This window comes from Gossypium hirsutum, chromosome D07, assembly GCF_007990345.1.
Source record: "Gossypium hirsutum isolate 1008001.06 chromosome D07, Gossypium_hirsutum_v2.1, whole genome shotgun sequence".
Lineage (NCBI taxonomy): Eukaryota > Viridiplantae > Streptophyta > Magnoliopsida > Malvales > Malvaceae > Gossypium > Gossypium hirsutum.
Window position 1 is genome coordinate 20,348,255 of NC_053443.1, and position 17,811 is coordinate 20,366,065.

The 17,811-nt window shown below is 33.1% G+C and overlaps 2 protein-coding genes across 5 annotated transcripts; one reads left to right on the forward strand and one right to left on the reverse strand.

The window, feature by feature from the left end:
• Positions 1 to 4,221: 4,221 nt before the first annotated feature.
• Positions 4,222 to 6,537, forward strand: LOC107956667 (two-component response regulator ARR2). Its single transcript, XM_016892248.2, has 6 exons — positions 4,222 to 4,678; positions 4,834 to 4,986; positions 5,064 to 5,468; positions 5,544 to 5,629; positions 5,711 to 6,174; positions 6,265 to 6,537. Exons 1-6 carry the CDS (start codon positions 4,501 to 4,503, stop codon positions 6,284 to 6,286), a joined length of 1,308 nt encoding a protein of 435 aa, XP_016747737.2. The 5' UTR covers positions 4,222 to 4,500; the 3' UTR covers positions 6,287 to 6,537.
• A 2,630-nt stretch (positions 6,538 to 9,167) lies between these two features.
• Positions 9,168 to 13,115, reverse strand: LOC107954257 (probable galacturonosyltransferase-like 7). Of its 4 annotated transcripts, XM_041096644.1 has the most exons (3): positions 12,803 to 13,089; positions 11,459 to 12,511; positions 9,622 to 10,027 (listed from the first exon to the last, which is right to left on the reverse strand). In XM_041096644.1, the coding sequence occupies exons 1-2, from the start codon at positions 12,815 to 12,817 to the stop codon at positions 11,483 to 11,485; spliced, it is 1,044 nt and encodes a 347-aa protein (XP_040952578.1). In that variant the 5' UTR covers positions 12,818 to 13,089; the 3' UTR covers positions 9,622 to 10,027; positions 11,459 to 11,482. The 4 variants fall into 4 exon arrangements, with proteins under 4 accessions (XP_040952575.1, XP_040952578.1, XP_016745251.1 ...); XM_041096641.1 differs by lacking the exon at positions 9,622 to 10,027 and adding an exon at positions 9,168 to 9,533 and having other exon boundaries at positions 11,459 to 13,089; XM_016889762.2 differs by having other exon boundaries at positions 11,459 to 13,115.
• Positions 13,116 to 17,811: the final 4,696 nt, after the last annotated feature.

Genomic DNA, 17,811 nt, shown 5'->3' on the forward strand with positions numbered 1-17,811 from the left:
TTTTTTTGCTTTTATAAAGTATTTTTAACAAATATTAAAAAAATAAAAAGTTCAAAATATACAATAACAGCCCCCATATTTCTCAAGGTTTACACAATTACATCCCAAATTTCACACAACTGTTGAGACAGGTGATGTCCTCCAAATGGCCAGTTACCTGCACAAGGACACTGGCAACAACCGCCTAGAGCAGTACATTCCTCGGCGCCATTCCGCACAAGGCCAGCACAGCCATGCCACCGCAGCTCTATGAGGAGCTCATGCTCCTTCTCTCCAAGCTCTTATATAGCAACATCCAAAAATAGATCAAAAGGAGGTTAGCTGCATTTTTATGAATTCAGAGCAAGAAAAGCATGCTTTTTCAGCTTCCCTCAAGATTCAAAACCATCCGACTGCACCCTTAACCCATTACCTCCATCACCACCGCATATCTGAGCCACCACCAAACCTTCCTTGGCACCTCACTAACCCAACTTCATCCCCAAACAACCAAGGCTCCCACCTCAATCACTATCTTCACCATTATCAACTCCCAACTGACCCCTAAACCAAACTTAAAGCCTCTCCCTCAAACCTCCAACAACCATTCGGCCACTTCAATCTCACCATCCACAACCCGTTTAATTAAATCGAAAAAAGGCAGAGAAAGAAAAAAGTCCTCTTTATTGGACGATGAATCCTTCGCTGTTTCAGGGGGGAGTTTATTGATGTTTACTAATAACGGGATACTTTTTTTCAAGTCGAGTAAATTCATGAGTTTTTATTAATAAAAGATAAATTTTCAGTCTTTTCATGGACACTAAAAAATATGGTAAATCATTTCATTATGAGATTTTAATTCACCCAGAAAATAAAATTATTTTATTATATGTGAATACTTCGATAAATTACAAATAAATATTAGATTTCATATTTTGAAATTTTGAAATATTGGATAACATCTAATTAACGAGGTATCAATTTTGGGCGTTGTAGGGGTGCTATAACCTTCCTTATGCGTAACCAAATTCTTAAACTTAATATTTCTCTGGATTTCGATGTGAACCTTAAAATTGTCATTTTTTTAAAAGGGTCTTAAAATTTCTTTATAAAATGTAATTTTGTAGGTGATCGATCACATCTAGTAAAAAAAAAGATTAGTGGCGACTATTATTTTAATTTAAAACCCTTGTGTTCTCATAAATAGAAAATTTCTATGTTTTGAAATATCATCAAGCTGGTTTTTAGAATTTCAACTAAAATTGGTTGCGACAACCCCAAATTAACAAGTGATTAAAATGAAAACTTATGAAAAGTTGGGTGATAACTAAATGGTTTACCTAATCTCTTATTACAAAAAAAAAATTAGATATTTGAAGAATTTTATTATACCCCTACCCCAACTTGGGCATGTGACATCACAAGAAGCAACCTAGAAGCACCCATGGATAACCTTTCGCCTTACACCATCCAATTGGTCATTGGGTGGCTAGCCACTTGCATGCTTCATCCTCCACTAAGCCGCCTACTAAATAGTGGGCTCTTCATGAGGCCACTCGCTTTTTAGGTACACACTTATTTCTTAAAAGAGGACCACTCAAACTAACAACCTCACATTACCCAGTAAAGGGAGTGTCAAAGCAGTACTACACTTGACAACATCCAATGTGTAATAGCCTTACCACTTGGCCGACTACAAGTTCACCATATCCTAAAGTTGTTGGCGACATGGAACTACCGAACAAAGGGATCCTCCCTTATATATACCCCAAAACATGATGATAAAAGGATCTTCTCTCCCTTTTAACAACCTCAAGCATTCTACCCAGCATACAGTCTTCCTTTCCTACCCTTAGCTCTCTTCTCATTACTACTCTTACTTTGACTCTTTGCCTGGTAAGGTGAACCGACCTTCTTGTCATCACCACCCTGCCTCCTATCTCCTTCCTTGTTAAATACTTGTATCAACAAATTTTAATATCAAACAGATATTGTTATTTAAATCAACTTAATAAAAATACTCGAATGATAATCAAAGTTGAATATCATCATAATTAATTGAATTCGTATTAAAATATTTCATAACTAACATATATCTAGTTGCCAACAACCTCTTGGCCTAATGGCAAGAGCACTATATTGTAGGCATGAGAGCTTGATTTTGATCCCAATTAGCTCCATTCTCCATCCCTAATTATAAAGAAAAAACTTACATATCTAGTTTGTTGTCGTTATTGTAGGCATCTAATTATAAAATGGCATAATGATAGATTTAGTCCTCAATGTTTACATTTTCTGTTAATTTAGCCATTATTCTTTTTTTGAGTTAATTTTAGTCGTTAACCTTTCAAAAAAAGTCAAATTACTTTTCTATAATGGAAATGCTAACTAAAATATTATTTTTTTAACATTGTTGGCGTGACAACTTGCATGGTAGTCTGCATGGACTTCAAGTTAATATGACATTATTTGTTTTATATGCCACATCAACAAATAATTTAAAAAATTATAAAAATAGAAAATAATATAAAAATTATAAAAAAATTATAAAAAGTATAAGAATTCAAAAAAGTAGCATAAAGTACACATGGATTGTCATGTAGTCTACCACATTAAAAATTTAATATTTTAGTTGGTATTTCCATCAAAAACACATCATTTTGTCTATTTTTCAAAAGGTAGATGATCAAATTTGACTCTTTTTAAAAGGTTGAGATCCAGATTTAATTCAACAAAAAAAAAGAAGAAGACCAAATTGACAAAAAATATAAACATTAAAGGCTAACTTTGACATTATACCTTCTAAAATTTATCATATAAGCTATTTTATATCATTATTACTTATTAGAAAAGTTATCATGTAAGCTATTTTATATCATTATTGCTTATTAGGCATATTCATTGACTGAGTATTTCTCTTATTTAAATCCAATTGACTCGGCAATTTATTTTACAATTTTAATTTTTTTAAAAATAATTATTATATTAAAATATGTTATAATTAAACTTAAATAAAAAATTATTTATAAAAAACGGCTAAATGCTGAAATTAGGATTCAACTTTTCATGCACTTTAGTCTAGTCTGAGAAAAAAATTAGATTAATTCTAACGTATTTAGAATTAAATACACGACAGTTGAATCAAATATTGCTTAAAAATAAAAGAAAATAATAAAATCATAATTTTAGACCTGATATACGGTATTTGAGAAGCTCTTATTTGAACACTTTTAAAAAGGTTTGGCTCTTACTAGAACACTTTCAAAAACTTTTGGCTCGTATTTGAGCACTTTGAAAGTTTTGGCTTTCATGTAAGTTCTTTAATAAATGTTTAGCATATATGAACATTTTGAAAGATTTGACCCTTACATGAATAACCTTTAAAAAGTTGGGCCCAATTTGAGCATTTAGTTAAAAATAAATAATAGTTGGTAAAAGTATTATAGAAGCCCCTACACTAAGAGTTAAATTATATTTTTCTCGGCTGCAATTGGGGAGTCATTAGAGATGCTGATGGAAATTGGTTACATGGCCATTCGATGGTATTAAGGAAGGACGAAGTATTTAGGATTGAAGTAATGTCAATGTCAGAAGGGCTACATTTATTATGGGATAATAGATATTGTCAGGTTGAACTTGAATGCGATAATGCCCTTTTGGTGAAAATAATTTTGGATGGATAAGCTATTGATAGTTATTTTATGGAACTACGAGCTATCCACAAGTTGATACAAAGGAATTGGAGTATCCGTTATATTCCTAGAGCTCATAACACAGTTATGAATTTTATAGCCAGACATGCTACTACAAGTTTCATAGGTATCCAGAACCCCACATTTTATGCGGGAGCTAATTTAGAAGGATAATATGAATTTTTTATTTTCTAATTACTAAAAGAATACAATTTGCTCCATTTACATTAGAAATTACCCTTGATTTCAAACCAAAGAAATGTTGAGATTAAAATGGATGAGACGGTGATAAAAATTTGTAATGTATAGGATAGGGGTTATATAATTGGCGACATTATCCAAACTTCACAGCTGATATATTACACGTATAATACAGATGTCGTGAGTTGCATGTTATTGGATGAATGGTAAGACATCCCTCAGGCATCTCCAACCCAAAATCCTAAAATCATTTTTAAAACCATGCATTGTGATTAAATTGATGAAAAGTTGTAAATAATTTAAGAAAATAATAATAAATGAAAGAGTGAAGGCAGGGCATGTATTAGGAAAAACAATCGTCGGCGTTGGCCGATAACACCTCTACACTCTAGATTCCATCTACCCCCCCTTGTTTAACGAACCAAATCAAACAAACCCTAGACAGTCGCTCCTCTTATTTTACTCATCTCTAGTTCAAGAAAAAATCAAACAATATATCCAACAACTTTCCGCAGAAAAAACCCCTAGTCACTCGCTAATCATCTTTATCATCTCACTTCTAGGAATCAGTAAACAAAAAACCCAACTACCTCATATCAAATGGAGACTATTTATATACCCTTTTCAAATGACGTATGTTGTGGGAATAAAAGTTATTGCTACTACTTACACTGTCTGCTTCTTTAATGCAATGGATGGTGGCTTTGATGGTGACTTTCCGGCTGGTTTGAAGGTTCTCGTTGTTGATGATAACAGGACTTGTCTCCTTGTTTTGGAAACAATGCTTCGAAAGCTTTCTTATGAAGGTATTTTTAAGCATGTATCTTGTTCATTGTGACTTCAATAATGCGTTTTTGTTTAGGGTTTCTTGTTTCATAGTTTTGGTTTCTGAATTCAAAAATGTTTGGTTGAAATTAGATTACTGTCAAGATATGTTTCTAATTTTAATGGGTGAATTCAGTTACCACATGTCAGCTGGCAAGACACGCCCTTGCTTTGCTTCGAGAAGACAAGAACAGATTTGATATTGTGCTATGTGATTTACATATGCCTGAAATGGATGGACTGAAGCTTCTTGAGATCATTGGATTAGAGATGGACTTGCCAGTTGTTAGTAAGTAAAATAAATAAACATGTTAACAGTTTCCTTCTTATCATCAACCTATATTAATTCATGTTTATGTTGCACAGTGATGTCTTCGGATGATGGAAAAGGAGTTATTATGAAAGGTATAATCCATGGAGCTTGTGATTATTTGGTGAAACCAGTTCAAATGGAAGCGGTTCGACTCATTTGGCAGCATGTTGTTCGCAAGAGACAACGTGCCTTGGGAGATTTTCAGCAGCTGCGTGGGAACATTCATGCTACTGGCAGGACATTGCTATTAAAACAAGCTAAGAATGCTGTTGATCAAATGCCTGCCAGAGAGAGAAGAATCTTGAAGCGAGCAAGAGAAAATGATGATGAAGATGAAGATGATGAAGATGACGAGGGGGAATTATCCGAGGAAGTCACCACTGCAAAGAAGCCAAGGGTGATTTGGACACAAGAGCTCCATGACATATTTGTTATTGCTGTAAATCAACTACGTCAACGTATGAACAATTCTCTATTGCTATATCTTTACCATTCATTAATGGAAATTAATATGCTTATCACTTGTCTTCCAGAGGCTGTTCCTAAGAAAATTTTGGAGCGTATGCAAGCTATGAATGTTACTGGTCTTTCAAGAGCAAATATTGCTAGTCATCTTCAGGTAAACATATCCTATATATATACAGTATTCAAGAATCATAGCATCATTTGATCAATAAATGAAGTTACCTACAAATTGCAGAAATATCGTTTGCATCTTCGAAAGGGAGGTGGTCAACCCTTGGCTGATAACAGAGATGTAAATCTAAATCCCTCCATTGGCCAAGCTTCTTCATTTAACCAGTTCAACCTCCAATTTCAACAACCCACAGCCACAGGCAGTTCCTGCAATCAACTTCCGATGCAAAATCTCATGATCACCCCACAACCATGTACCATCAATGACTCAGTCGTTCCAGATTCAACTCAATGTTTCCCAACTGAGTTGTCTACCAATGATCTCTCTCAACCAAACTTGTTATTCCAAAATGATGTTCCCACCTCAAATGTAGAACATTTGTACAGAAACGTAGGGGTTAATGTTTCTGAGCTTTCAAACCCGATTTCATCTCTGGATGATTCATCTGTCAATCAATTGATTTATGAGCCATCGGTTTTGGTTAGACAATATGATCAAGGGGACTTCTTTCATGGAGGATTTCCAAGGTCAGATTCTTACGTTTCAGTACATTCTAACTTAATTTTTTTTATGATTAATATACTGATTATTGTTATATTGTTTTTATGAAACAACAGGTTAGAGACATTGAGTATCTAATCTCTGAGGAGGCACCCATGAAAAGGATTTCGTTCTTCCTACGACAAATGTTGGTCCTTTATGATCTCTGCAGTTCTCTCTTGTTTCAGGCAGACAGAATAGATTCCCAGTTTTCTTAACATTTGATTTTTCCTTTTAACTTTAGAAGATGCTACTAGCTTTCATTAATCAAAAACCAAATAAGCTCTTTTCTAAAGAGTTGTAGGTTAACAACGTTTTATCAAAATTTGAAAGCTCTTATGTTCATTTAATAATAGTGGAATTGATGCCTGATCTGCATTGATACAATTATTGATTTGAAGTGGAGTATATAAGTATGAAAGTGAATGGTTAGAATTAGTAAAATTATATAAATATTTATACAACTCATTAAAATGGTTTCCATTGATGAATGATAACATTTAAAATAACAATAAATATATATAGTAGCGGAAAACAGTTATAAATAAATATTAATAATTCTCGAATTTAGAGTTTTGGGTTTAAGGTCTAGAATCTTAAATTTAGGGTTTTAGCATTTATTTATAATTGTTATGTTATTTAATTATATTTAAATAAAGTTATTAATATTTATTTATAAGTCATCTACTATTTTTATTTTATTTAATGATGATGTGTTATGTTATTATTCACTCATGGTGCATGGGACTTGTGCACTGAGAGTGTATCAAATATTTTCCCACCAAATTATATGGATAGAATTTAGATCGTTCTATTTTGGTCACACAATTATTAATTTTTTTCATTTTAGCCACTCACTTTTTTAAAATTAAATATTTTAGTCACTCTCCATTAATTCCCTAATAGAAGTCTATCGCCGATTTTGTTTTATTGGCCTAATAACAAATTTAGCTTTCTAATGTTTACACATTCTATCAATTTGATTTTAAATTTTAAAAATAACAAATTTAGCCCTCAATATTTACAAGATTTTTCATTTTAGTCCTAATTATAAAAATTATAAAAAATATTTAAAAATATTAAAATTTTAAAAATGTAAATATAAAGATACTTTTAAATTTTTTGTAACCAAAATGACTTTCAATAGTATCTTCCACTCTATTCTTTCTTCCATTCAATTGACAAAATTGGAAATATTAAAGACATGAGAACTCTAGAGTCTGAAACTAGTACTATCTTTGTAGTAAAGAGTAAGGTTATCAAAGTTTGTGTTGTGAACCCAGACATTTTTCTAGATTTATAATTTTGTTAAATTTAAGCTTATTTATGGGTTTCAATTAGGCATTTGAGATGAACAATGTAGCAAACAAAAAAGAGGAGACTAAATCAAAAGAGATTGAATTAAAAACCGCTTTATTTTATGGGTTTTTCACATGGTCGGTTGATGAGAAAAAGTAAATACAAATTATAAAAAATTAGAACTAAAATGAAAAATTTTATAAATATTGACGGCTAAATTTGTTGAACTTTTTAGATTTAGAATCAAATTAATAGAATGTGCAAATATTTGAGTATTAAATTAGTTATTAGGCCAATAAAACAAAGCTCATGTTAGACTTCCATTTAGCTAAATAGAAAGTGATTAAAATATTTAATTTCAAAAAGTTATGTGACTAAATCAAAAAAATTAATAGTTAAAGGACCAAAATAGAAAGAATTAAATAATTGAGTCATAATTCTCACAACACCTATAAAATATCCAAATTTCTAATTTGTTGTTATTGATATTATTGAGTAAAGAGGTTTATAGTTTGGGTGACTTTTATATATAGTATTAATATCATACATAATTTTTTAAGGTCAGTCACGTTTAAAATATAAGCCTCAAATTTTACTAAGCTCATCTAAAATATGACCTACCTTTATTTTTTTTTTCAGAATATAATTATTTATATTGTTTATTTCATGAAATTTTTAAATATAAAAAATTGAACATATCTTTTAATATTTGGTATATTTGATTTTCATATGGTACAAATTAAGTTGAAAATATGTTGGACCAGCTTAAACTTTTGGAGCTGAAATTCAGCCGATATTTTGAGCCCGATATTTTTGCCTAAAATTTTTTAAATTTCGGATGAGGATGATGATTGAGTAATTAAGTTTCAGAAACATCAGCAGATAGATGAGAGTCCATTCAGTTGCTTTTGCGACCGTACTGTATTCGTCAATTCCATCTTACAGTTTGAAATCATTGGGTGAGGAGACTGTAGTAGGGTTTTGCGGAATTATAGTTGGCAGAAACGCATGTTTGGGTTTGGGTTTGGGTTTGGGTTTGGGACCATCCAATATGTCGGTTTACATTGAATGTAATTTGGTTTGAGATTTGTTCATTCTAAAACCATAACTACGCCCTGCTTTTCAAAATTAATGGTTCAACATAGTTTTCAGACAGCCTGCTGGGTAAACCAAAGTAGTCAGGTCATCTCTGTTGTAACATGGCAAGGAATGAGCTCACTTAATTAGTAAATCATAATACTTACCTCTGCTGTCTATATTTATTACACGAAAATGTTGATCAATGTCTAGATTCTTTATAATAAGTCCAAAGGAATTAAGTTTTGAGAAAGAATACGACATTGTAACAGCTAGATAAGCTAAACAATGGTTGCTTTAGGGAGAAAAAGGAACATTTTGAACCTACTACTACTACTGACACGCAGATGCAGGCAAACCCATGCTTCTAAAAGCTAAAACCAAAATAGAAAAACCAATGTGTTTTGTCGGTGCCGCTATTAGAAGTCATCTCTGGGGAATACGTGGTTGAAATTGCCATCAAAACTGCTGCAAGTTGGTGAGACCCCGTTCTTGGGGGTCGGTTTGTTGTTTCGTGGTTATGGACCCAAACAAGGACATTTTCACCTTGGGTTTGGGGTGCTGTTGGATTCCGAAACGAAACCAAGTTACGATTTCTGGTAAAATGGATTCCAATTCTTAATGTGGTTGTTACATAAGAAAGAAATGGGCAAATTCCCAATTGCCCCCACCAGCTCCATCCACATGAATAACCTACTCCCAAGAACAATGGCAGAAAAGGCAAAGTTGGTCCCAATTCACGTTTTTTAAACACGCATCAAATCAGATACTTGCATTAGCTTTTCTACCTATAAACATTAATTTAATCGATGCGTATAGAAATTGTTAGCTTGATCCTATCGTCCAGGGTTTTCTACTTCTACTCCCCACCAATGATTTATAAACAAGTGATAAGAATAATTGAGATCCAAACCTTCCACTGTCACATCCTTCTTTTTTTATGATTTCACCACCAAAAGCCATCTACACCCTGCAGCAGTTGTTGCTCTGTCCAGGTCAAGTTTTATACCAATTTCAAAAAAATATATATATTGGACTAATCACTACTAACATTTGGATTAAGATTAAATTTGTGATTTAACTTAAAAAAATACAAAGTTTAAATCCTAGATAGTGTACAAAAAAATGAATAAATTTGTTTTGGGTTGTTGAGACCAGATAGGAAGGAAAGCGGCGGCATGGCATGGAGGTTGATGTCACATAGCCAGATAGACAGACAGACAGACGCAAAATTAAGATGGAAATCAACATGATGAACCCAAAAGGAGCAAATCATACACTGCTGACTAACTGTATGATGAAGCCTTCATTCTACAAATAACTCAAAACAACTGGCCACATGTGGTGGCAGCGCTAAAGGTATCCATCCCCCATTCCTACTTTGGACATTTCCCACGCTACCATCGCATCTGGGTCCCCTCTTTCTCTGCCACCGTTTTCGTTCGATGCCTTCACTATCTCGAGCTTTCATTTACAAAACCCAGCCCCCATTATTAATCATTACAAATAATTTAAACAACCAAGTATGTTTGTATGTATAAATAACGCATGTACATATATTACTTTATTTGGAATATTAAAAAAGAAAAAGAAAAATAAAAATTTCCACTTTAGCTACACAAAGAAACAGTGTGTGGGAAGTCGCTGAGCTAAACAAGTATTGCACCGATGAAACCAAAAAGAAATTTTACACCCCCATGAAAGATACTTCCAATGCCTAAAATTAGTTGTGGAGATGTCACCGCAAAACACACACCCCTCCCCCCTCTCTATTCGGTCACTTTTGGCATTTGGGTACCAATCAAATCAAGTAGCAATTTAGAACAATCACATGGCCTTACTTATCCCCCCCCCCCCATCTCCAATGCATTCCACCAGTCCCACCTACAAACCATGTAAAAAAATCTGCTGATTTCATTTCTCAGTTTGGTTCTTTATCCTCTTTTATAAAGCCAACACAGCAAGAGTGATATACTGCAATGACCCCCCCCCTTTTTAAAGTGCCCTACCTAAAACAGTTCACCACATATTTTAACCAAAATGGCCTACCACTGTCTTAACACCACCTTGATTCTTTGATCCTTTCCATTGTACCTAAGGACAAGGGTATTTTAGGGAAATACAAATGACAGATCAAAGTCCATGTTAGAGATGATTATTAGGAAGAAGAAGAAACCCAACAAGTAGGCCGACAACAGCCAGGATGCCATTCATCTTAAATATTAATTTATGTACAATTTGGTCCTTTTTCTAATTTTTGTACTTTTCCACATCGATGCCACTATTATTACCACGTGGATTGCCTCCTCCACAGAAAGCAATAGACATTTTTGTTTCGCTTCTGTTTGGACCTAGAGAAACCCGAACTGTTAACTCTGAAACAAGCTCTAATTATGAACCCTATCCATCTCCTTCACCAAAAACAAAAACCTGAATATTTAGTTCCTCTATAATCTACTCCTTGTACTACTTTACACCAAAAACTGAACATATTAATCAAACGAGGTAATATCGCTGACCTAAAGTTCACATGTTTACCAATACAAGGACCAAATTTTAACGAATTAAAACAGAGGGAGGGATGAAATTTATGATTAAACCCTAAAACTACAGTTAGCCACAACTCCAGTGTCCATGAAACAGTCCGAAAAATTAGTTAATTATGCATAACTATGTAACAAATTCAATATCTCCTCTCTCATTTTCTTTTCTGTTCTTTTTATTTTATTATCAGGAAGCAGGTAGCCAGAAACAATAGAATACAAATGGACTGGGAAATGAGTTAATAAAATAAAAAGTACAGAAAAAAAATCACTGTAAATAAGCTGCAAAAGAATAAATGGCAAAAATAGAAGATAACAAAAAAAAAATTTAACAGTCCTGGTAGGAATTTACCGGCGACAATCCCTGGCTATGGTTTCAATGTGAGTGTCGGTACAAGTCGTAAGGTGCCCATAATGCGTCGAGTGGGCATGGCCGTCTGGAATCAAGCCTATCCCATGGCTTGCCACTACCGGACCAATGCAAGAGGCTGACGGGACCCGGATGCAAGCCTCGGCAACTTCCCCTCACGTTGTCCCCACCCAACCCATGCTGGTTCCATCTATGCTCGATGGGTGCCACGCGTCCCGCAAAAACCAACAGGAACGGCGGCAACGAACCCAGCTCGTAGATCCGATCGGTTTTTTGGATTTCCATCCACCTTTCGATCCGCTTCGTGTATCCCACCCTCCTCCATTTCACCAGATCTATCACCATCACCCCCGTATTGAAATAGCACGGCTTCCTCCCTTTGAATGTCCCTGAAAACCGTTCGGCCGACCAGAAACTGCTCGTGAAATATTTTGTGAAGTTGGCGTGGCAATATTCCGGTGCGCCGATTGTCCGTGAACCTAGGTTGGTACTCCATAGTTTAGCGATATCGTCAACAACAACTAGATCAGAGTCCAAATAAATCACCCTCCGCACGCACGGCTCTAGCAGATCCGCTAAGTAATTTCTAGCATAATTTAACGGCTGTTCAAGCGCTTGCCTAACGGAAGACGATATCAAGTTCCGTACAATCGCGGGGTCGAAATAGTAAGCCTTGAACTTCAATTGAGGGAACGTGGACCGAACCAGGGTTTCTAAATCAGTATCAGAGACGAGGAAATGGAAGAAAACGTTCTCCGGACACAAAGAATGCTGGAGAATGGAGTGAACGGCGGCGATTGAGCCACGGAGGTACTCAACGTCAAGAGTGATGGCCACGTGGACCAAAGAAGGATCGCAAACGCCGGTGATTTTATGGTCGGTGGAGCGACATTTGTCGGCATTGCCAAATTCCGAGGCTTTTCGAAAAGAGAACCGGTCAAGCGGTGAGTACGTTGACGAGGACACCTGATATGAGGGTAACCGGAGGTAGGCGTGGAGATGAGAGGACCTAATGGCTTCAGCTGGTGGAAATGACTGAAATGAAGGAGATAGAACAATCATCAACATTGCCGCTGAAAAGAACCCAGAGAATTGCATAACCCAAAGCATCTTAATACCGTTAATCCCCCTGGAGCCTCTCCTCTTCTTCTTAGATTTGAAATAAAAACGATCCGCTAAGATTACAGAGAGAGAGGACAGGAAGAACGATAAGGCTTCTTTTAGGTCCGCCAGAGTTGGGACAAAAGGAACAATTAGAGAGTAAAGAAGCCAAGTTCAGAATACAACTCCGTATCAAAAATGAATTTGCCGTGGAAAGGAAGCGACCTTTGAAGGAAACATCCGAAAGGAATCTCTGGAAAACGAAGCAACGGTGGCCGCCGGCGAAAAACGCTCTCACTCCCTTCACTTCTCCCCCCCTCTCCGTCCACTCCTCTTTCTCCGAAAGAAGGCGACAAATAGCAGAATAGATATATGAGAGGCAGAGACTAGAGGTAGAAGAGATAGATGGAGGTGAGGTGAAGTGAGGTGAGGTGAGAGAGATGAAAAGGTTTTCTTTTTCTCTCTTTTTATTTTTTTTTATTTATTTTTTGTTCTTACTTTGGCGTTTTCCACCATAGACAACCACGGGAAAACATAATTATAGTTTTCAAGGGTTAAAGGGTAGGTATATTAATATAGTAACTAGAATCAACCCCCTTCCTTTGGGTTTTTATTTTAATTAACCAAATAATATTATATTTTATTAAAATTAAATTTATAAATTTACATTATTCATGTCCATCTTTACAAATATATTTAAAACCTATTGTATTATTTTTTATTATTTTGACACAATATCTAAAATTATTAATAGTCCTTCACTAACTCATAAATAGAAGCATAATGTATTTTAGTGCACTTAAACTCACATCTTCCTAAATTGACAATAATGTCCATGCCAATCGAACTAAAACTTAATCAACTACTTTGTATTACTTTTTTTTAAAATTTAAACTAAAAATGTTACTAAACTTACATAAAATATTATAAATTCTATAAAAATAAATCAAACTTTTAAAAAAATTGGAAAATTTTGGGTGAAACACAAATTTATTTTATTTGTAAACATTAATCATAAGATCAAAATAAAAGATTTAAAATTTCCAAAAGGATTGAAATGCAAATTTACAAAGGCAAACCCCCTTAAATTTGTCCCTATTTAGAGGAGATAAAATAAATAAATTTAAAATATTCTCATATAACTAGTATTATATTTGTTTTGGCTATTATACTAAAAAAACCCTTAAATTATTACACTTTCTTTAAATAAGTCTTTAAATTATTCTGTAATTAAATAAGCCCCTATTCTCTGTCTTTTACCCATAAAGCTTTTGGTTTTAATATTAAAGTAAAATTATTTTAAATTTTAGCCTCTTATCTTAATTTATTGTTGATGTCATAGAAATTTTATACACTTTTTTCAATATAACATAAGATTTAAAAGAATAATAAGAATTTTCAAAAGAGTGATTATGTGTTATGTATATAAGAAATTTCAAGATTTTTAAAATATTATTTTATCTTATTTTCAAAAACCATTATTTTATTTTTATGTAATCTAGTCAACTTCACGTCAGTGCAAAATGTAAATTAATTTAAAAGTTCAAAATATTTTTTCATGGATAAAATTGATAGATTAAGAGCTTACTAAAGTACAAAAATAACAAGATATAATAGTTTAATGCCTTTTGCCTCCACGCATTGTCAATCAAATTGTTGGTTTAATGCCTCTATCGCTTGATGATGGTCCCGATGGACATCGAGGGGTCGTTTCTCTACTGCTGAAACCTATGGCTGCTTGTTTGACACTAGTACAAATTCTCGCAGTTTATGTCTCAAAACCTAGAAGGTTCACGCTCCACAGCGTGTTTGAGTCTTCTTACGTTTACCACACTAATAATGAAGAGCAAAGGCGTAGAGGTATGACGAATGAAAGCTTTTGCACACGTTGTGGCGAGTCCTCAGGAACGGCATTGCATGCGGTGCGAGATTGTCACTTTGCTACGCGGATTTGGAGGGACATCGTGCCTGCTGCTACTCAGATTTCTTTCTTTGCAACATCGATTGACAATTGGCTCCTTTGGAGTTTGACGAGGGGGGACATTGTGCTGGTTGAAGGAGAATGGCCAACCCTGCTCCCTATAACCTGTTGACTTTATTTTCAAGCATACGAGCGGCAGTAGATCAGGAGTTGATCTCAACTAGTGTAGCTTGGACGAGAAGCTGCTCTAGTGCTAGGATAAAGGATTGTTTTAAGAGTAGTTAGGTTGCTACGAAGCAATGGCAGTCACCGACGGAAGGGTGGGTTAAGTTGAATATTGATAGCTGACTCATATGTCTCTTGCCTCGGACAGGTTGACTGGCTTCTCAATGGAAGTAGGTGAGTCGGATGTTTTTCAAGTTGAGGCGAGGGCCATTGATGAGGGTCTTATGTTTGCTTGGAGCAGAGGTTTTCGCCAGGTCAAGGTTGAAACTGGTAATGTTGTCTTCTTAGTGGATTAGACTTTCCTTTGTCTTTGTTTCTTTCTAAAAAAAAATTGCAATAGGTTGGATGAATATTGGATTTGGATAATGTAGTTAACTTTGTTAATTAAATTTGTAAGGTTTATGATATTTTTTTATTTAAATGTGTTTTTAAATATTTTTCTTGATTTTTAAAGTTTAATTTTTAAAAAAAATTTAATTTATAAATTCATCCACTCAATTTAATTTTGAAAATCTTGATATAAGATATAGGTAGATAATAACATAGTGATTAAATTTGGAAATAGTAAAATCGGTAGTATTTAAATGATGGTGGCAATGCTTGGAAGAAGGAAATCACTATCAGGCAACCAGCTGTCCTCGTGTTTAAGCTAGGAGCCTGCCTCTGGCGCAGCCATTATTGTGGCTGTTTTCTCTTAAAATAAGCGCTTACTTACGCTTACACTTCTCGTGACCCAACTTGCTTTTACACTAAATACATTTATCTTTTTCCAAATTTACAAACAATCAATCACCATATTATAATTATATTTTCGTTAATCATTCACTTCAATTCAACTTTAGAATATAATTTTATTTAATGTATTTTATTTTATTTTTTAATTCGGATCCTATAATAATGTATATTAAATTAAATCTTATCTAAATTAATGCACCTCAATTTGATTTTTAATCTAAACGGTAATAGTTTAATATATTAGGTCAAATTTTGTTATTAATCATATTCAAGGACAATACTAAAGGTGCAAGACTAGCGAAATTTCTTTGTAGCCCCTTTAAAAATTATGAAATAATATATTAATGTAATAATAAAATTATATTTTAACCTTTTAAAAATATAATTTAATCTTTTCCCCAAAAATAAATTTCTAGTTTCATTCTTGTACGTATTATACGTAAATTGTAAATTTAGATCATGTTTTTCAAATTGGCCAATTTCAATATATACTTTTAAAATTTTAAATTTTTAATTCTGACTCAAACAATAACTATTAAATCTATTAATTAAAATAATATGATTTTTTTCATAAAATATTGTGTAATAATACAAAGTTATGTCGAATAAAATTTTGAAATTAACATAATTTAACTTAAATTCATTTAATGAATATGTTTGGATTAAAATTAAAATTTGAAAATTAAATCTATAAATTACTCATAATACGAAGTGATATTTTTTTTGTTTGGTCTAACACCCTAGCCATATATGCTACCGAAGGCAGCTGTCCCCATTGAGGCACTGACAATGAGGGAGCATTGTCGTAACCATACAAACAAGGAGCTATTTTAAGCCTAGAATATATCAAAAATAATAATAATTTGCTGATTGTACGGGATTTATGAGTACCATAAAATAGTAAAATTTTAATTTAAATCTTTTATAATTTTTAAATTTTTTAAATTTTAAATTAATAATAATAAAATTGTATTTTGGTCTCTTAAAAATAATAAAAAATTACTTCAATCTTTAAAAAAATATAAAAATATATGCTATTAAAATGGTGATATTATATTTTAACTATTGTAAAAATATATAATTTAATTTCGATACCCACCAGTTATTGGGAAAGATTTGCCTTTTAATTACAATAGCCGATTATTAGTTATAATAAGTGGTGGAGTCAAAAAAAAATTTTAGGTGCGGGATTAAATTGTATATTTTTATAATAATAAAAATATAATTTTATTATTTTAATAGTCTATATCTTTATAATTTTTTTAAAAAATTACCATTTTTAAAGAATCAAAATATAAAATTATCATTATTAATATAAAATTTTATAAATTATAAAAAATCAAACTTAAAATTTTACCATGGATGTTGGTTACAATCAAAGTAAACGTACGGCACTTCATAGGTATTTGTTTATAACCACATTATTTAATTATTGAATTATATTTTATGGAATTTAAAATTTTTTTATTTGACTAATAATTGCTGCAAGCTACAGCACGCCTTGTCCCCACACTTTGCTCTTTATTTTCTCCCTCGTTTAACATATGAATTTAGAACTATAAAATTGCAAATCAGAGCACACACCCATTAACACCAATGGTTAGAAGCCACGTGGGTATTGGCAATGAAGTGGCAGGAAATGTACCTGGTACGGCGCTGCCAATGCTCCTCGGTGACGGTGAGCTTTATTGGCGCCATCCTCAACAGTCTTTGATTTCTCCGGTACGGTTCAGCTTTTTCTTTTGTAAAAATTTGCTATTAGTCCCTGTATTATGTTTATTTTGTGGATTTACTCCATATACTTTAATTTTGTTAAAATTTAGTCTCTAACCTAAACAACACGGTTAAATTCATTATGTTAAATTATGTCATTACTCTCATTCTATGCGTGAATTGTGGATTTAATCTCTATTCTCTCTAGTCTTTATACTTGTCAAAATTTAAAATTTCAATCCTAATTCAAACGGTAAATGGTGTGGCTTTTCTACGAGTTTCATGTGAAAATTATAAACTAGCACGATGTTACACATTTTATAATATATTTTTCATATAAGATTTAAGAAAAAAACAAAATTTAAACTTAATGGATTTGATAATTACATTTTAATTAGGATTGGAATTTTAATATTAAAAAATAGAGAGGCTAAAATCTACCAAATTAAAATATAAAGATTAAATTTTTCTGCACCACCTTAGCATTTCACCCCAAGTCAGAGGCAATTCTAGGGGGGCTGGCATGGGCCCTAGCCCCCCTAAAATGAAAATATGCCATTTAAGCCATTTAAATTTTTTGATAATTTTAAATTAATAAAAGTAAAATTATACTTTGGCCCCCCTAAAATTATAAAAATTT